This window comes from Serinus canaria, chromosome 21, assembly GCF_022539315.1.
Source record: "Serinus canaria isolate serCan28SL12 chromosome 21, serCan2020, whole genome shotgun sequence".
NCBI classification, from domain to species: domain Eukaryota; kingdom Metazoa; phylum Chordata; class Aves; order Passeriformes; family Fringillidae; genus Serinus; species Serinus canaria.
Window position 1 is genome coordinate 3,131,470 of NC_066334.1, and position 19,603 is coordinate 3,151,072.

The following is a 19,603-nucleotide window of genomic DNA, read 5'->3' on the forward strand; positions in this document are numbered from 1 at the left end:
TCTCATGCCATAAAAACACTGCTGGACTGTGTGATCCCTGCACTTCCACTGAACTGTCCTCACCTATCTCAGGACAGACACAGTGGTTATTTCTGAAGCCTGAGATGGAAAAGGATCTTTTGGAATAACATTGCTACAAAGGAGTATTCAGATTCTGAAAATACAAAAAACTTCCAAAAAAGCTATGGTATTATATATGCTGTAATTATTTCTGGAACTGACAAAACAGGTCTGTAGTTCTACTATGAAGAAGCTTTTTGCAAATTTTTATTAAACTTACACTTGAAGGTATTTTTCAGGAAAGAATTTGAAAATGGGCACATTGAAACTACTACAGAACTGAAGGATTTAGGCAAGAACCTAATTTTTCACAGCTCTTTGAACCTCTTTGAGCCCATTTCTGTGAGGGCGGCGCGGAGGCCACGGGAATGTTCCGACCCCAAACCCGCCCTGTTCGAGCCCATTTCCCTGAGGGCACGCTCCGACCCCAAACCCCGTTCGAGCCCATTTCCCTGAGGGCATGCTCCGACCCCAAACCCTGTTCGAGCCCATTTCCCTGAGGGCATGCTCCGACCCCAAACCCCGTTCGAGCCCATTTCCCTGAGGGCACGCTCCGACCCCAAACCCCGTTCGAGCCCATTTCCCTGAGGGCATGCTCCGACCCCAAACCCTCCCTGTTCGAGCCCATTTCCCTGAGGGCACGCTCCGACCCCAAACCCTGTTCGAGCCCATTTCCCTGAGGGTATGCTCCGACCCCAAACCCCGTTCGAGCCCATTTCCCTGAGGGTATGCTCCGACCCCAAACCCTGTTCGAGCCCATTTCCCTGAGGGCATGCTCCGACCCCAAACCCGCCCTGTTCGAGCCCATTTCCCTGAGGTATGCTCCGACCCCAAACCCCGTTCGAGCCCATTTCCCTGAGGGCATGCTCCGACCCCAAACCCTGTTCGAGCCCATTTCCCTGAGGGCATGCTCCGACCCCAAACCCCGTTCGAGCCCATTTCCCTGAGGGCATTCTCCGACCCCAAACCCGCCCTGTTCGAGCCCATTTCCCTGAGGGCATGCTCCGACCCCAAACCCTCCCTGTTCGAGCCCATTTCCCTGAGGGCATGCTCCGACCCCAAACCCCGTTCGAGCCCATTTCCCTGAGGGCATTCTCCGACCCCAAACCCGCCCTGTTCGAGCCCATTTCCCTGAGGGCATGCTCCGACCCCAAACCCTGTTCGAGCCCATTTCCCTGAGGGCATGCTCCGACCCCAAACCCAACCTGTTCGAGGCCATTTCCCTGAGGGGGTGTTCCGACCCTAAACCCGCCCTGTTCGAGCCCATTTCCCTGAGGGCATGCTCCGACCCCAAACCCGCCCTGTTCGAGCCCATTTCCCTGAGGGCATTCTCCGACCCCAAACCCTGTTCGAGCCCATTTCCCTGAGGGCACGCTCCGACCCCAAACCCTGTTCGAGCCCATTTCCCTGAGGGCATGCTCCGACCCCAAACCCAACCTGTTCGAGCCCATTTCCCTGAGGGCGTGTTCCGACCCTAAACCCGCCCTGTTCGAGCTCATTTCCGTGAGGGCGGCGCGGAGTCCACGGGCATGTTCGGACTCCAAACCCGCCCTGTTTGAGCCCCTTCCGTGAGGGCGGTGCGGAAGCTTCGGGCATCTTCGGACTCCAAACCCGCACTGTTCGAGCCCATTTCCGTGAGGGCGTGTTCCTACTCCAAATACTCCCTGTTGGAGCCCATCTCTGTGAGGGCATGTTCCGAATTCAAACCCGCTCTGTTTGAGGGCATTCGGTGAGGGCGTGTTCCGGCCCCAAACCCGCCCTGTTAGAGCCCATTTCCGTGAGGGCGTGTTCCGGCCCCAAACCCGCCCTGTTCGAGCCCATTTCCGTGAGGGCGTGTTCCGAATTCAAGCCTGCCCTGTTCTAGTCCATTTCCGTGAGGGCGGCGCGGAGGCCCCGGTTCGGGCCCAGCCCAGGGGCGTTACCAGGCCCCGCCTGCAGGGGGCGGTGCCGCCGCCCCATCGATCGCTCGGCGCTCCCGCACTCAGGCGCACCCCCGCGACCGCCCGGCGCGCGCGCCCGCCGCCCCCCGCCCGCAGCGCAGCGCAGGTGAGTCCGGGGCTCCCGGGGGGCTCCCGAGCTGGCCCCGAGGGGGTACGGAGGGGACTCGGGGCACCCCCGGCTCCGCTGCCTCTCCCTTCTGCGTCAGCCGCCGCTGCCGCTCCTCGGGTCCGGCCCGAGGGGCCCCTCCCTGCCGCACGCCCCTCGCGGCGCCCCGCCCCAGGGCGGGTGGGCGAGGGGCGTCCGCGGTGCGTCCCGGTGCCCGCGCCCGCCGCGGGGCGCGGAGCGCTGCGCTGCCCCGGGCGCGGGGGGCTCAGCCCCGCGGCGGGGCCTGGGGGTCCCTCAGGGCCTCCCCGCCCGGCGTGGGCCGTTCGCCGCCTCACGCTCCCCGGGGCTCCCGCGGGGTCCCTCCCGCTCCGCCGGGCAAGGTGACCTTTCGCTTCCTCCCCGGCACGCGGTGCGAGCCCGCAGGTCTCTGCTGCCGGTACCCCATGTCTCAGCGCTGGCCCGGAGGCTCTTTCCCTCCCGGTTTTGGGTGACGGGGTGCTGGAAGAGCCCCCCGCCCCTCCGACCGCTGCCCGGGCATCTGTCCCGGCCCCGGCGCTCCAGGGCCTGCTATGTCTCCCCCTGCGGAAAATCGCATCCTCCTTTCGCTTTCAGCCCGGGCCTGCTTTGGGCTTTGGTTCTCACCCTGACAGTTCTTGTCCTGTGTGTGTTAAGGAAATTAAAGCATTGTCATAGAAAAGAAATGCCTTATTTTTCTTCCCAGGGCACAGCAGTGCATTGGAGAGTTAAAAATATAAAAGCTTTAAAACATTTGAAAGATTTGTATATGGTTAGTTATGCCCCATGAGTTTAGGTTAAGGATGTGATGTACTTCATTTGCAGTTCTTAGGGTGAGTTCGGGCATGGTTCATGCACCAGAGGGTTTCAGTCACTGGGATGCTCAACTCTGCTGTGCCTAAATGTTTCTTCAAGGTCTTTCCTTTGCTTTGGTTCCAAACACCTGTAGATTCCTTCTCTTACCGACTTTTTTTTTTTTAATGACCATGTAACAAAGATGACTGTATGTACTTTTGTTTGATCTTGTCATTATTATTAGAATAAAAACCTATAATATAAGCTGGTGGCCCAAGAGCACAAGTGCTTAGTCTTTATTATGTAGAACAATAGCATTGTTTTTGAAAATTGTTGAGAAATTTTATAAAGGCAAAACTGTTAAAACACGTTTTATAAGAGGTCATGTGACTGAGTTGAATCGAACTTGCCTGTGCTGTTTTCTGTTTCATTCTTCAGGGCAGCACAGTTTCACTTTCAGCCTTTAGAAAAAGCCTTTCATTGCTTGCTTAGTTATGGTTATGTAATTTAACTATTAGTTAAAATTTTCACTGCCTTTTTAAGAAAGAAATAAAAGTTTAAATGGGGCTGGCTAAAATCAAGCAAATCTCATAATGAAAAAACTCTAAATCTTAATTAAAAGTTTAAAATGTGACCCTTGAAGCTGTTGTTCCCTTCTATTGTCAGCTGTAAATAGAAGATGTATCTTGCTTTTTCTACTGTGTAGAATTCAAGGGTTTAGGCAGGTGTATGGGATTGGGAGAGTTTTTTAACCACAAAATCAAGACATTTATTCCTTTCTAATCTCAAGGAATGGCCTGCATGCTTTTTTCCTTACTGGTCCAGGCTCCACCCCGCCCTTGCAAGAGTTATGAGTAGTTTTGCAATTCAGTGGTTAAAAAGCTGAACAGGGACTTTGGGATTTTAATACCCTGATTGCCACAGAGGTGAAACAGAAGTGACTGGAGAAGAGTGAAGGGAAATGTTCTGGAGTGTGACCAGTGTAGCTTTTCCTCTCTTCAGTGCAATAATCTCTGCTGCCACTTTGAAAACCTGTTGCAGGAACTGTTGATGAGCTATTTTTGGGGCTTGTATCTGATTACTGCCCACACACACGCTCTCCCAAAAAGGGGTTTGAGTAGGGTGAGTTGCTACACAGTGTCATGTAAGAATTCTACAAAAACACAGAAGGCTTCAGGCTGTTACTTCAGAGCAGGCTGCAAACCCAGCATGGTGACAATGCTGGCAGCAGAGGTCAGGGAGGCCAGTGCTAACTTCAGATCAATGTGGAGTTTTGTCCTTTCCTTTTCTGGAGGAGGATTGTGGATTTGCTGTGTTGATTATTGCACCAAAAAGTAATTTTTTGGTTAGAAGAAGGATGGAAAGATGAACTTTATGTGCAAATCTCTCTGAAGCTGATTTGACATTTAAAGGACACAGGATAAAGCTTTTTTAAGGTAGAAATCATCCTTAGTGCTTTTACTTCTCTTTAGATAGATTGAAGTGACTGTGATGTCAGCTCTGCTGAGTGTGTATATTTCAGATAATAATTTTCTTGTTTTTTTCTTTCAGGCTGAGACTAATTATGGAAGAGAAATCCAAAAAATGACAGAAAAGCATTAGTTTTCTTCTTCTAGGACAGTCATGTTGGAAGGATTGGTAGCCTGGGTCCTCAACACCTACCTGGGCAAATATGTCAATAACCTGAACACAGACCAACTTTCAGTGGCACTTCTAAAGGGTGAGGGAGGCTTTGTGCTATCTTCTGTACTGTTTTCATATTCTGATTTAGAAAAGTGTTATTTTTTTGTGACAGCTGGAAGGTGGAATAGAAATAATCACTTGATGTTTTGTTTAATATCTATATAAACCCTTTTAATACAGAGTTTGGTACTAGAACTTTAAAATGAACAGTAAATGATCTTATATTCTTTGTTCTTTATCAACACTCTTAAACCAATTTACATAATATTTTCAAAAGTATGCTTAGCTACCTTAGCATGTTGAATTTATGTCATTTTTTCTTGATAGTGTTCAGTAACTTGCCTGTCTAGGGACCATGGCAGGAGGTGTCCTGCAGCCTCTTACCTTTTAGTGCTCATAGGTGCTCCCCTGTACTCTGGTTTGTGTCATGCTGCATCCACGAGTTTTGTACTTTGTACAGAGTGCTCAAATCAATGCTTTCTGTTCACCTTTGCTGCTGTTATCTGCTGCTTCTGGTGAGAAGGTTTTGTAATACTCCAAGGCTTTTCTGTGTGTGCTTTTCACAATACTAAGAAAATAAGTATCTCTTTTGAAAAGGCAATAGGGAGAGGTTTTGTCTGTGGCTACTACGAAGTTCAGTTCTAAAACCCTACAGATGATTGCTTCTGGATGACATCATGAAATGGTTTGAGCACATGACACTGGAAAATTAACAAGTGTATTAAGTAACCACTGTGATCTTAACACACCCTGAAGTGATAGGTTGGCTGTTCTTATTAAATCCCATTTAATTTTTAAAAAAACCAGTGGCAGTTGTTTTAGGCTTACAGTGTTCAAGTTGGTTTTCTTTCAAGCTGTTTAGTAGACTTGTCTTTTTCTTCTGCTTTGTATAGGTGCTGTTGAATTGGAAAACTTGCCACTAAAAAAAGATGCCTTAAAGGAGCTGGAATTACCATTTGAAGTAAAGGCAGGTTTGTATTCTGCTTGTGTGTGCAGGACAGATATTTTCTAAACAGGAAGTATTGCATGTTTTAGAGGACCTGTGAGTCAGAGGCTTGAACAACAGGTAGCCTGATTTTTTGGTTATTTCTGTTTTACTTTGTTTGTTTCTTATACCACTTTTTCTTTGGGGATTTTCAAGGTTGATAAAGTAAACTTTCACAGCAATCTGATAGTGTTTCTGTTTTGTTTATTCAGGTTTCATTGGCAAAATAACACTACAGATCCCTTTTTATCGTCCACATGTGGATCCATGGGTGATATCTGTCTCAAAACTGCACTTAATTGGTGCACCAGAAAAAAGAGAAGAGTTTGATGAGGAAAAGGAAAAGTTGCAAGAAAGAGAACACAAGAAAGCCCTTTTGCTGGCACTTGAAGAAAAATGGAAGGTGAGTCACACTTGTGTTTCATGATGAAGACACCTCAGTGGTGGATGGATTGTATTTAAGTCTCCTAACAAGAGACAGAACAAGTGCACAGGAAATAGAGTTAGATTTCCATATGCTCACATAGTGCAATTTCTGTCCTACCACCGCTCACCATTATGTCCTATGTCCCACATATGTCAGAAATCCATAAATATCTTAAGTTAACTTGTTTAGTTTTTCTTTCTCCCTGTTAACAGTGATTTCAGTGTAACAAAGTATATTGTCTCCTTACCAGGTGTTACAGTGGTTAGTAATGCTTATCCCTGTTTCCTCTTTCAGAAAGAACAACAACAGAAAGGGGAGTCTTACTGGTACTCAGTTACTGCATCTGTAGTCACAAGAATTGTAGAAAACATTGAAGTAAGTCTTTGCTTTTGAGTGCTTGGCAGTTACACATTTGCCTTTAAAATGGAGAATAATTGTAGGATAGCAAAAAAAGTACAGTGTGTTGTGAAAGTGACTCATTTATGGGGAAAAGGGCAGGGACTGCTGGTATCTGAGGAGAAGGTAGAACCAGGGAGTACAAATCAGAAATGAGGAATAGGGTTTCTGTTAGGGTAAATATCTAGTAGAAATTTGTTGGAAAATTGCAGAAATTAAATATTAAATTGTTCCAGCGTTAGTGAAAATACTACTGTTTGCTATTATGATTTAAATAGCATATCTCTAGTAATGTTTTTTTTCTGTCCAGTTAAAAATCCAGGATGTGCATTTGAGGTTTGAGGATGGTGTCACAAATCCCTCGCAGCCGTTTGCATTTGGCATCTGCATCAAAAATGTCTCAATGCAAAATGCAGTGTTTGAACCAGTAAGTGCAACTTGTGTGTACAAGAGCAGCTCAGATGGGATGCTGCATTTTATGGGTGCTAGCAAGTATTCAAAAGAACATACAGCATCTTAAAAATCTTTTTTGGTTGTTGTAATAAATTGACTCTGTGCATTTCATGTATTTTATTGGGTATGAACTAAAAACTACATGGCACGTGGTGTCTGATCTTGACTTTACTCCACTTCTTCTACTGCAGGTGGAGAAGCTGATGCGGAAAAAACAGATGGAAGTTGCTGATTTCAGTGTTTATTGGGATACCAGTTGCACTTTACTGGGTGACCTGCCTCCTGGTCAGCTACAGGTATGTGAAAGAGCTTTTGCATATGAAAGACAGGTTGTTAGTCTCCTTTCTGTACTACAGACCTGACTGATGTAGAATTTATTGGATCAGGTCTTTTAAGAGCAAAAGAAGTCTATGGTTTCATGCTTTACTGATAAGGTACATGTGTAACCCACAAAGGCTGTGCTATGAAATAGCTCGTTTTATTTTTGAAGAGAGAACATGTTCAAGAAGTTTTCTTCCAATGGACTGGCCTGCTAATAAAGTACATTCTAGTACATGAAACCAGTGCATCCTAATGACTGTTGTACACTCACTTCTTAGAGAGTAATTTGCTTGTAACCCCCAGGAAGCAATGGATAGAAGCATGGAAAGTCGTGATCACAATTACATCATGGAGCCAGTTTGCACTTCTGCTCTTCTCAAGAGAAATTGTTCTAAGGAGCCTTTAAGGTCCCGGCATACTCCACGGCTGGAATGTGACATTCAGCTGGAGACAATACCCCTGAAGCTTTCCCAGGTAAATACCAACCTTTTACCTGCCAGTAACTGAAGAGGTATCATAAAACTGTGCCAGTGTTTGTGACAATTTAAATGCTGTGATTGTAGCATAAATACTCTCTGCATTAAAAATTATTAATATTAATTACTCTGAGCATGAATACTCTCTGAAAGATTTTGTGTGAGAGGCAGCTCAAAGAGATATATTGAATAAGTTGTTCCAAAGTCAAGCATTCAGAATTACTCATGTATTTTAATGAAACTGTTTCTTGCAAAAAGAATTAAATTGTTGTCTGTTTATTGTAGTGATAGGAAAGGTGCATGTTGGGGGAGGTTGGTCTGTACGATGTACAAAAGCAGTTGATGTTGATAACCTGACATGGAAAATTTCATTCTGTGTATTTGTAAATAAAGCCATAAATGGAATGTCAGACATGAGCTACTAGTGGCTGGGAGAAGATATGCCACACTGGGGAACAAAATTGTGAATTAACATTATTCTGCACTGTGTACAGGCCATTGCTGCCAGTAAACCAAACCTGTGGTTGGGTTTTTGGCTGGGTTTTTTTCCTCTCCTTTTTTTCTTGGGAAAACACTTCAGTACCACCTCATTGATTTGTGTGTTGTTTCATTAAAAGATGCAGTATCAGCAGATCATAGGATTTTTAAAGGAACTGGATAGAAAGGAACGACAGCTTAAATACAGGAAGTGGAAACCAAAGGTTACAGTAACAGAAAAGTAAGTACATCTCCATATGTGGTGTTGTCAGCTGTATTAGAAAAACTAGAATGAGAGAAATACAAAACCACACATAATAATCAAATGTTACAGATTCAGGTTTCATGTTTTGTTCCCTACTTCAGAAATCAATTAAAAATATTGAGATGTAATTCAAATGTCAAATTATCCTTACCTGAGGCTTTCAGTCCAGTCTGTGTAACTCTAAATTTTGTTGTCTGTGCCTGCTGTGTGGCAGCTGGACTAAATCCCAGTGGAGTGGCAGGGCCTTGGGGAGCCCTGTCCTGTAGAGTCTGTAGGACCAGCCCATCTGTGCTGGCTCCAGTGCTGCTGCTTTCCCTGGCTGCTGGCCCACTGCTTTGCACTGAGTCTCCTGGACCTTTCACCATGGACATGCACTTGCCTTAGGTTTTTTTAATGCAATTACTGGTACTACAGTAATTGAAAATTGTTTCAGCTGCCGGGAATGGTGGATCTTTGCCCTGAATGCAAATCTTTGGGAGATCAGGGAGCAGAGGCAGCGTTCCACCTGGGCATTTGCTCTGCATCGGGCCCGGGACGCCGTGTCCTACACAGACATGTACTACAGCAAGCTGAAGGGGGAACCACTGTCTGCTGCAGACCAGGTATTGAGACTTGAGTTTCTTCTAGAGTGATGGTTAATGATATTGCACTTGGTTTGTTTCATCTTTTCATGTTTAAAACCTGGATGAGTTAAGAGACATCTTCAGTTGTCCTGCAGGCTGTTTTCACTGAACTGTCTGCTGACTGCAGCTGAGATTTTAATGAAGAGACCTGGGCTTGTGGGAGATGCAGGCCTCATGTGTTTTTGTTTTGCACTGCAAAAAGCTGTCTGGTTTTTGATCTGTAAGCAGTGTTCACTAAAAATAGCATTAACTGCTGCAGAATGCCTGTGACAGTTGGTAAAATGTTTTCTTAACTCATGTTCTCTGTAGATCCAAAAGGTATTTAAGTACCAGAAATGTGTCTGCCCATATGCTTGGGTAGATAATTGGTGAAAATTGTGGCTATTTGATAGTTGGGATTGTTTATTTGTGTTGTTTTGCCAAGTTCATTTGAGGATGAAGAATTTAGTGCCCCTAATAATGAACCTATGACCTACTTCAGAAAGAAAAAACCCATGAACTACAATTAGAAGCTTTTTATCTTTAGGTATATTGGGACTTTTTCTTCCAATCAGTTCAGGCCACCTTGTACCACACCTGTATTAAAGAATTTAAGGAATTCTGTTGATACTTTTAAGTTGTATGTAATCCTTACTTTTGTTAATTGAGTATGAACTGTTGGAGTATCCTAATGTACAGAAAATTTTTATAGTACTTTTCAAAGCCAGGTCTTACAGAGCACATATTGTGTTCAGCAGAACTGTGAAATGTAACAAGGGTAATGGCAGTGGACTAGAAAAATCTTCTGCTTTGCTGTTTCATGATAGGTTTTTTAGACTTGGGTGAATCATCAGTTCCCTCAAACAACTTGTTAATCAGTGCAAAGAAGACAACATGTCTGAGTAACTGACTATGAATACTACATTGTCCTAATTTACCCAGTTCATTTCCTCCACCTTCTTTACTCAAGACAGAAGCTTTTTTTGCTCCTGGCTAAGCAAGGCATTCTCTTAAATCAATTTATTTTCCCTGATTTAATTTTTGTCCTGCAAATCTTGCTTCTTATTTTTAATAGGAGGATACAGTTGTGAATTTTTTTACAGTGCTAAAATATTGTATTTTGCAATGCAAATAAGCTTTATTTATAATTTAAGGGATTGTCAGTGTTACAATTGCCTACATGACTTTAATTAATTTTCATGTGCTGAGGCACTTGGATATGATCATTAATGTCATCTTAGTTTTTTCTACAAGTCCCTAAATCAGTGCAGAGGTACTTGACATGTTTGTGAACAAGATTCTGTACTCCTTTAATGCAGGTACTTTACTTTTTTTGTCTTTCCAGGCAGAAATGCATCGTATTGAGGATGAGCTGACTTATGAGGAGTTGAAGGTTCTGTATGAGATAGTCCATAATAAATTTCATGATTTAGCTGAGGTGAGAACATTCTCTGTACAGGGTAATATTTGGAATCTTTAAGTGATTATCTGAGGTATTGTTCTGCTGGAGAGCCTGAGCATGTATTTTCATTGATTTAAAAGTGTGGCATTAATGCTAAAATTGCAGAATGCACAGTTCCTGCAGTTTTTGCTGTTGTGTCATTTGCACAGTGAAATCTTGTCTTGCCATATGGTGATGTTCCACAGCAGGATCCTTGCCAGAATTCCTAGGTCAGGAAAACTCAAATTGGTTTTCCTCTATGCTGCCAATTAGCCTCTTTCCACCTCTCCAGCCATCCCCACAGAGCATTGGCTACCATCCATGAATCAGTGTAGAGGTGGAGCTTTGGCCACTTCTCCTTCAGGTATTTCCCCACCTCAGCTGGGTGCTGAATTTGTTCATGTGGAAAATCCCAGTCTACAGGATCAGAAAATCAATACCACTCTCCATCTTAAAAACAGAGAGTGGAGATGAAGGCCTGTAATGAATATTTTCCCAAAATAAACACGTGACAGAAGTGAGCCTCGTGGAAATAGCTTGGGGAACACACTGCATTAAATATGGACTAATTTCCGTAACAACACAACATAATCTCTTGCAAATACAAATGCTAAAATGTAGAGCTGTACTTTATGGTGTCAAATGACTTCTTTGGTTTAGTGTTTCTAGACTGAGATTTAAATGGTGACACATGGCTTCATATGTGCATAATCACATGCATACTTTTAGATGAATATGCTGTTAAGTGATGATATGTTTGTTACTTCTTTGCTGCTGCTCTCCTCTGGGCTGAATATTGATTGAGAATATCACTGCTGGACTGCTGAGTAAATAGGAGATGAAATTGTGTGTTTATTGTGGTGTTTTTTGTACATTGGTGTCACTCTCACTCAGCAGCAGTAACATGTATGTCCTGAATGTTCAAACAGAGTGTTAAGGAGCCCTTGCCTGATTCCATTGGAGGCTCCCCTGCAGCAGAGCCCACCCGTGACAGCAGCTCTGGCATGCTGCAGTACCTGCAGTCCTGGTTTCCTGGCTGGGGAGGCTGGTATGGATATGCTCAGCAGACATATGAAGGTGAACCTTTTGAAGGGCTGCTGCCAGACCCCAAGGAGCAGTGGAATCCAGAAGACATACTGGGTATGGAAACACAGGGTTTGCTCCATGGTTTGATACCTGCTCCAGGTGGGCTGGTACTGTTAAAGGATTCTCTGCCAGCTGATGTGCCCAGGCAGCAGAGCCTGCCTAAAGCTGAGCAACCTGGGCAGTGTGTCAGTGCCTGGGTTCCTGCTTATTTCCAGAGCAATACAGGGAATAGATTTGCTTTCATTGTTACTGTCATTTATGGCAAAGGGCTTCGGGACTTCTGTTCAAATGTATGTGTGGGTCATGTGACTGGGTGTAATGGGATTAGTACTGGGTTTTTGGGTCTTTGTAAATTCAGGCTTGCCTTATCTTGATTGAAATAGAAGAATTTCATGGAATATTCTTTTTTTTTTTTTAAGGAAAAAGGTCTATCTGCTCTAAATTTTGTTTCTATTTTCCCCCCCAAGGGCTAGAGAAATCTTTATTTTCATATTCATAGGAACTTTCTTGTTCTTTAGGAGCCCTCTAGAAACTTAATTTATTTAATGTGTTCGTTTTGTTTTTTATTAGGCACGGATGAATTTTTTGATCCTGCTGCAGATGCTTCCAGCATGAATACCTTTACCAAGAGAGATCATGTTTTTGCTAAATTAAATCTACAGCTGCAGGGTGGCTCTTTCACTCTCTTGCATAGGAAGAAAAAGGTGTTGCATGCTGAAGAGACTGCTTTTATGCAGCTGGAGTTTTCAGGTATTAAGCCCATTTCTGTTCTTAAAAAATATGAGAGCTGCCTCACAATCATTGTACTATATAAAAAATTTCCATGTTAAATTTTTTAGTAGAAACAAATATATATAAAGACTTCAAAAATACTTGTTTGTCAGACAGTATTTTTTATTTGTAAAATTTAAATAAAATGTACGCTGTACTAAAAGAAAGAGAATAATTTTATGTATTTATATTCCAGGTGTAAAGGTCTTGGCAGAATCCCTTCCTCGCAGAAAATCTTCTCTTCTCAAAGTTCAGCTTGGTGGTCTTTTCCTGAGGGATTTGGCAACAGAAGGGACCATATTTCCTGTTCTTGTTTTTCCAAATCCTGTAGGTGACAAAACCCCTATAAGTTATTCTGTGGGATGCATAATTGTGTATGAAAATAGCCATACTCCAAAACTCAAAACATTTCTTATCCCAGAAACGGAAAACAAAAGTCTTGAGAAGTTTCCACCTGTTGAATTTACTTTTTCCCTCTCTTTCCAAATATCATTTGTAGAACTCTTCATATTTTATTCTGCTTTACTGTATGCTTGTGACTTTAACCTTTCAGTTTTATGTGTTGAAAAGAAGATAAAATTTCAAATTTGTTGAACATTTGATTTTTGGAACAATCAGCATTGCTGCTTAATCAGTGATTGTTCTTTTCCATAAAGCTGTGTGGCCCAAGTAATGGTCCTGTACCTGTATGCTGGTAAGCTAAATGCACAGATAAATTCTAGAAAAGATTTCAAAGCTCTCTTCTGAGTGAGCAAAATTTGAATCTAAAGCCGTGAGGGTTTCCCATATATTTTGTACTTTGTATTGACTGCAGTTTGCATTTCAGAATTCTGCTTGTCTGCTGCAGGAGTGGGGAGTGTTTGCTGCTTAGTCATATTGCCTTCTTTTGCTTGACCATGTCAGGGGAAAAAATGCATCTAATAATCTCAGACTGTACATATAGTTCAACAGAAAAGAATTTTATGTTTATCAGGTGGCTTGGTTGATTTTATCTAAACAGTCTTTTTCTTTTAAATTCTTATTAGCAAAAAGAGGTTGGCTGCATGTCTTCCTTTGGACTCCAAAGTTTGTCCTCAGAAATGAATAATCAGAACACTGGTAAAGATTTCATTTTATGTTTGATGAGATAATTTCTACAAATCAGAAAATTTGAAAATAAGTATCTAGAGTTTGAATTAATGCAAATGCTTTTTGCACATGGTAAAGATAAAATCATAGAAGCTTTGTTCAAGATGTCAGGTGCATGCAGGTTGGCTTTAAAGAAAGGAAGAAATTATGTATTTCAAGACAGTTGGAGTTGCACTTACTGTTTGTTTTGGTTTAAAAAGAAATAGAAGTTCAACATTAGAACCCCAATTCTACAAAGGTTTTTGTATATATAAACTGGTTGAATTTGCTGATTGTAGAAGTTGATCATGTTATTTCCTTTTTGTATTACTGAAGGATCCTTTGACACTTGTGCTTTCCCAGTAGTGCCAGTTAAAAATCAGTTATTAAATTCTTTGGGAGTTGTTTCTTGCTTTTGTCTTATTTGTTTGTTTTGGGTTTTTTACAGCTGCTTTTTATAAGTAATTTTTTATTCTGTTGCAGATCCTGATGCCCCAGTATTTGAGATGCTTTATGAAAGAAATCCAATCCACAGCACTTTTGAGAGGCGCCTGGAAGTCAGTACCAGACCTCTAAATATTATTTACAATCCACAAGCCATTAAGAAAGTAGCAGACTTCTTCTACAAGGGAAGGGTTCATACCTCAGGTTAACCTTTACTGTGTTTTTTTTGGTGGGGTTGGGGTTTTGTTGGTGGAATTACATCTTTTCTTGCCTTTGATTTTTATTTATTTTCATTTTTAGAATTATAAAGCAAAGAATCTTCACTTTAAGTTCAAGTTTAACAATACTCCAAGTCTTGTCTGGAGGGTTTTGTTCCTTTGTTTTGTTCTTTGTTTTACTGAATCAGGGATTTTGCTTTGGTAGACTCATACAACTTCTGCTTTAAAATTGCAGGTTGGTGTTATGCCCCATGGTGGATGTTCATGTCCCCTAAATTAAAATGCATAAATAAGGAGAAGGGAGTTGTTCCTGTAACCTGTTCTGGCAATTGATGGAGTTTTTTTGAGAGAGCAATTAAAAGAGTATTTCTATAGTAATGATACAGAGGAAATACCATTCTAATTGCTGTTGTATTTTTTTGTGTTGATGAGATTAAGGCTGCCCTTTGTTACAGCTTCTTGAGAGACCTTGATTTTTACATTTGAACATACTCATTCCTTAAATTTCTAAGCACAGCAAGATTTAGGGTTCTAGTACCTGAGCCTGTAACACTGTAAAGTGGCCACCTTTGCAGTTTTGGTTGTTCAGATTCTGAGGAGATGAGAAGTGACAGTAAGTAACATTAGGAACGTGAAAATGTTCTTGAAATACCAGTTGTTTTTCTGCTGATTATGGTAAATACCAAAAGATTCAAGTTACCTGGTATAAAGGTGCATGTTGCATCTTTTCTTCCAAGGTGAGAATATTTCATAAATATTCAAGTTTAAAACAAACAAACCAACAAAGCAAACAAAAAACCACTGCCTACACATGCACATCTTAATGTTTAGTCAGAATTTCCTCTGTGGCCATGCTTAGCACCCTTTCTGCATTACTCAAATTTAATTATTTGGACTGGAGGTCTGTGAGAGAATAGACCTCCAGAGAAAGACCAGAAAATTGATTGGGAAGTATTTTTTTAGGGTGATTATTTGTTTTGTGCTTAAATACTTCCTTTTTTCTGTGAAGCAGCCTGGTGATTAGGCACAGACAGTGACTTTCACCTGTTTGTTTTCCTGTTCTGCATTTTATTACTAAAATTTAAAATAAATATTTTCTCTTTTTTTTTCTTCCTTTTTTTCTTCTGATTCAATGAAGGGTGAACAAAGTTATACCTAGTGAGTTTTCCCTCTCTTGTGCAGGTTTTGGTTATCAGTCTGAGTTAGAAGCAAGAGTGGCTGAAGCTGCCAGAAGACAGTACAACAAGCTGAAAATGCAGACAAAAGCTGAAATCAGACAAACGATCGATCGTTTATTAGTTGGAGACTTCATTGTAAGTTTTTGCCCCCAGAATGTTTGTGTAGACTTCTACACTTTAGGACTTGGAGCTCTAAAGAGTGAGGTTTGTTGTTTGTGTGATGCTCTTTGTGAGCAGGAGGTGTTCTAGGTGCCTTTTGCTGTCAGTCAATCCAGGCTTGAGGTGCAGGACATGTTTTCACCTCCTTAAAATGTTTGTTTTTTTTTTTTTAATTGACTACAGTGGGAGTCTGTGGTTTAACAAGATACCAAACCTGAGTGTGCTGGAGTTTGTGACAGCTCATTAGGAGCAAAAGTGACAGATTAGATATTTCACATGGCTTTTTGGGTTTGTTTTCTTGTGGGCTATTATGTCTTTCTTCTTAACTTCCAGGAAAACAGCAAAAGCTGGTCCGTGTGCCTTGATATCTCTGCCCCTCAGGTGATCTTTCCCGATGATTTCAAATTTGTGGATCCTGTGTTGGTTGTTGTAGATCTGGGAAGAATATTACTCACAAATTCTCAAGGTATGATCTAGAATTATTGCAGCTTTCCTTTTCTATCTTCTTTCAGAAAGTCAGAACTTAAAAAAGGTTAAAAAAGTGCAGGGAAGTTTTGGGGGATATTCCTGCTTTGTAAAGTAGAAAAAAATCCTTTTCTTAAGATAATAAAATGTAAGTTAATATTAGGCAATAAAGCCAATTGGATAAAACCTGATGATGATAAAAATACTGTAGTTAAGTAGCTCTTACCTTTCATTTGGTTTTGAGGATCAGAAGAATTGTGTGGGCAGAGTAATGGGTTCTTTTTTTGACAACTTGATCAAAAGTAAATCTTGCAGTAAGTGGGTTAAAAATGACACAATAATGTATTTTAGTAGCTTCTGTACTACGTTGTGACTGACACCTTTGTGAATGTAGAAGTATAGTAGGTTTCTTGTTGAGGAAAAAGGAAGTGACAGTGGAAGGAGGCAAGGACAGTACCAGATGTGCTTTGTGTTAAATAAAATAGAACTTCAGACAGGATGAGCAGATAATCATAGGAGACATCTGAGAAGGGAGAAGAATAGGTTTGTTAATTTGTTTGTTTATTGTTTTTTTAATCCACAGAAGATTCTGAGAGGAGTGCAGGTGCCATTTCTTCAGAAGTCAATGACTTGAGTGATGAAGAATATAAAACACCTCTTGCAACTCCTCCCAATACTCCACCCCCAGAATCCAACACCAATAGTGGCATCAAAATGTCTGAATTTACTGGAGTAGAAATAAGTGAAGAGCAGCTACAGGCACACTTAATGAGTAAAAAAATGTATGAGAGATACACACTTTCTTTTATGGACCTTCAGATCATGGTGGGCCGAGTGAAAGACAATTGGAAACACGTTCAGGATAGTGATGTGGGTCCAACTCATGTGGTGGAAAAATTCAATGTTCACCTGCAGCTGGAGCACAGACTGATATACACATCTGACCCAAAATACCCAGGAGCTGTCTTGTCAGGCAACCTGCCAGACTTGAAAATCCACATCAATGAAGACAAAATGCTGGCTTTGAGGAACTGTTTGACACAGCTGAGTACATCTGAAGCTAAGTCTTCAGATGCCCTGCATTTAGGCAAAGACAAGATTTTTGCAGAGGTTGACCAGTTTGGCAGTTTGCACGATTCTGTAATGAATCTGACCCAGAGTGTTGTCATGCTCGAGCAGCACACCCGGGAAGTTCTTGTTGAATCCCAGCTGCTTTTGGCTGAGTTCAAAGTCAACTGTATGCAGTTGGGTGTTGAGAGTAATGGGAGATACATCTCTGTGCTCAAGGTTTTTGGCACCAATGCCCATTTTGTGAAAAGGCCTTATGATGCAGAGGTGTCCCTGACTGTCCATGGCCTGTTACTGGTTGATACTATGCAAACATATGGAACAGATTTTGATCTTTTGATGGCTTCTCATAAGAACTTGAGCTTTTGTGTACCAACAGGAAGTCTTCGAGACAGCAGGGCTCAGTCCCCAGTCTCTGGAGCACAAGATACACATCCCATTGATGTTGCTGGTTTGGCAGAGGGATGCAGTTCACCCTCCAACACCTCAACCAGTAACAATGGAAAAGATCAAGAGTCCTTGATAAAATTGGAGTATCAGTTTGTGAGTGCAGAGTGCCCATCTATGAACTTGGATAGCAGTCTGCAGGTGATCTCTTTACAGGTGAACAACCTGGATATCATCCTTAACCCAGAGACTATTGTTGAACTGATTGGGTTTCTCCAGAAATCTTTCCCCAAGGAGAAAGAAGATTCTAGTCCTCAGCCTTTAATAGCTGACTTGGAGAGAGATTGGAGGGAACAGGAAACATTCCAGTCTACTTATGCACAGAACACAGAGGTAGCAGTTGATATCCACTGGTTAAATGTACTCCTCCTCAGGACAGTTGCCTTGACAAATGGAGAAAAATATGGCAGAAAAATAGCAACAGCCAGTATTGGTGGCACCAAAGTCAATGTCTCCATGTGTAGTAAACTAGATGTGAATGGCTCTCTTGGGTGCCTTCACCTTATGGATCTGATTGAGGACAATGCAAAGAACCAGTATGTGGTGAGCATAGGGAACACAGGGAGGTGTGAAAATCTCATCGGCGATGTAAATTTCTTTGAATCTTTACTCTTTAGGCTTGATGATGGAAATAGTCTTCCAGATGCTTTAAGTTTCACTTTCACAGAAAAGTCAAAAGAGGAGTGTTCTCTCAACCTCAAAATGGCCTCCTTACACTACAACCACTCAGCCAAATTTTTGAAAGAGCTGACTTTGACTATGGATGAGCTGGAAGAGAATTTCCGCAGCATGTTGAAAAGTGCAGCTTCAAAAGTTACAACAGTCTTGGCAACTAAAACTGCTGAATACAGTGAAATGGTTTCTTTGTTTGATACCACACCACGATCAAGAGATGTTGCCAGTGCAGAAGATAACGAAGGTGGCACATTTGGATCACAGTCCCTCAAAACTGATACTATCAAGCTTATATTAAATATAAACATTGAATCCCCAATTGTCTCCATACCTCGAAAGCCTGGTAGCTCTGAACTGCTTGTAGGTCATCTAGGACAAATATCTATTCAGAATTTTGTACCAGGAGAGGATGAGTCTACAAGTGATAGGCTGCAAGTTGAAATTAAAGATATTAAGATGTATTCATTAAATAGTAGTCAGTCTACAAACAAGAAGGAGCCTGCAAGTGGGATACCCCGTGGGCCACATTCTTCATCGGGTCCTGCCAGCATTAACAGCCAGGAAGAATCTCATTTTACTCGTCATGACTTCTTTGAATCATTGCATAAAGGTCATGGTATGTTAATCAGAAAAGTCTTAATTATTATAATATGAGTAGTATATGTGTTAAAAATATGTATTGACTGTATATTCTGCTTCATCCATCCTACTAAAACACATTGGCCAGTTTTAATGATAATGGGTTACTTATTGTATTTACATCCATTTTTGGTCTCCTAAGCAAAAATGGAATGGTGCCTTTTAAGCAGAAATTGAGCAAAACATAACCATAAAACCTGGGTCCAGCGTTGCTCAGTTTCTGAGCAAGTTCAGTAGCTCCTGTGTTGTCTCTTCCATACAGTATTTATGGGCTAAATCAGTTCACTTACTCTAATGTTGTTTTAATTTCACTTTCTCTTAAAGCTTTCCACATTCTGAATAACACCACGATCCAGTTTAAATTGGAAAAAATACCACTAGAGAAAGATTTGGATTTAACTTTTCCTCTGTGTAATGAAGACTTAGGAATATCAAGCATTATGAAAATTGAAGGGAAATTTGTGAACCCTCTTCAGGTACAGAAATGTAGTATTTCCACTATCAATGTAAAAATGTTTCCCTGCATAGAAGATAAGTATTTTTCAGGCCAGTATCTTCAGGTTTAACATGTTGGTAGTTTAGAAATCAGATCTTTATAGACATGGTTAGAAGAGACAGTCTTAAGTCAATAATAATGAGCAATATTTAACCTTGTTTGGGGACGTTTTATGAATTAGTATAACTTTTGGAGACATCTTTATGAATTAGTATAACTTTTGCTTATCTTGAACAGAGAAGGCAGAGTAAATGTGTCACTATCCAAATGACACTGTCCAAACAAGTTTATTTGCAGTTGTAGTTGAAACTAAGAATTAATATGCCATTACCTTGAAAAAATCTGTGCAAGAGCAGAGGTTTTAAATAGAGAAAACTGGAACTGCTAACATTCAGGAGATAAACTATA

At 41.6% G+C, this 19,603-nt stretch overlaps 2 protein-coding genes across 6 annotated transcripts in view; one reads left to right on the forward strand and one right to left on the reverse strand.

The window, feature by feature from the left end:
- Positions 1 to 249: 249 nt before the first annotated feature.
- Positions 250 to 1,888, reverse strand: LOC127060341 (uncharacterized). Of its 2 annotated transcripts, none has more exons than XM_050982604.1 (2): positions 1,498 to 1,876; positions 250 to 854 (listed from the first exon to the last, which is right to left on the reverse strand). In XM_050982604.1, exons 1-2 carry the CDS (start codon positions 1,750 to 1,752, stop codon positions 369 to 371), a joined length of 741 nt encoding a protein of 246 aa, XP_050838561.1. In that variant the 5' UTR covers positions 1,753 to 1,876; the 3' UTR covers positions 250 to 368. The 2 variants fall into 2 exon arrangements, 1 of the variants encoding a protein (XP_050838561.1); XR_007779271.1 differs by lacking the exon at positions 250 to 854 and adding an exon at positions 1,302 to 1,361 and having other exon boundaries at positions 1,498 to 1,888.
- A 99-nt stretch (positions 1,889 to 1,987) lies between these two features.
- VPS13D (vacuolar protein sorting 13 homolog D) overlaps positions 1,988 to 19,603 on the forward strand; it is a 102,672-nt gene continuing 85,056 nt past the window's right edge. For all 4 annotated transcript variants that reach the window (XM_050982564.1, XM_050982567.1, XM_050982565.1 and 1 more), the window contains exons 1-20: positions 1,988 to 2,106; positions 4,468 to 4,636; positions 5,493 to 5,570; positions 5,797 to 5,987; positions 6,306 to 6,386; positions 6,718 to 6,834; positions 7,052 to 7,156; positions 7,485 to 7,655; positions 8,275 to 8,375; positions 8,833 to 9,001; positions 10,347 to 10,439; positions 11,372 to 11,582; positions 12,099 to 12,278; positions 12,496 to 12,626; positions 13,325 to 13,397; positions 13,890 to 14,054; positions 15,251 to 15,381; positions 15,739 to 15,871; positions 16,454 to 18,676; positions 19,024 to 19,175. In XM_050982564.1, coding sequence (XP_050838521.1) covers positions 4,540 to 4,636; positions 5,493 to 5,570; positions 5,797 to 5,987; positions 6,306 to 6,386; positions 6,718 to 6,834; positions 7,052 to 7,156; positions 7,485 to 7,655; positions 8,275 to 8,375; positions 8,833 to 9,001; positions 10,347 to 10,439; positions 11,372 to 11,582; positions 12,099 to 12,278; positions 12,496 to 12,626; positions 13,325 to 13,397; positions 13,890 to 14,054; positions 15,251 to 15,381; positions 15,739 to 15,871; positions 16,454 to 18,676; positions 19,024 to 19,175 — 4,602 coding nt within the window. In that variant the 5' untranslated portion in view covers positions 1,988 to 2,106; positions 4,468 to 4,539. The remainder of the gene's footprint in view (positions 2,107 to 4,467; positions 4,637 to 5,492; positions 5,571 to 5,796; positions 5,988 to 6,305; positions 6,387 to 6,717; positions 6,835 to 7,051; positions 7,157 to 7,484; positions 7,656 to 8,274; positions 8,376 to 8,832; positions 9,002 to 10,346; positions 10,440 to 11,371; positions 11,583 to 12,098; positions 12,279 to 12,495; positions 12,627 to 13,324; positions 13,398 to 13,889; positions 14,055 to 15,250; positions 15,382 to 15,738; positions 15,872 to 16,453; positions 18,677 to 19,023; positions 19,176 to 19,603) is intronic.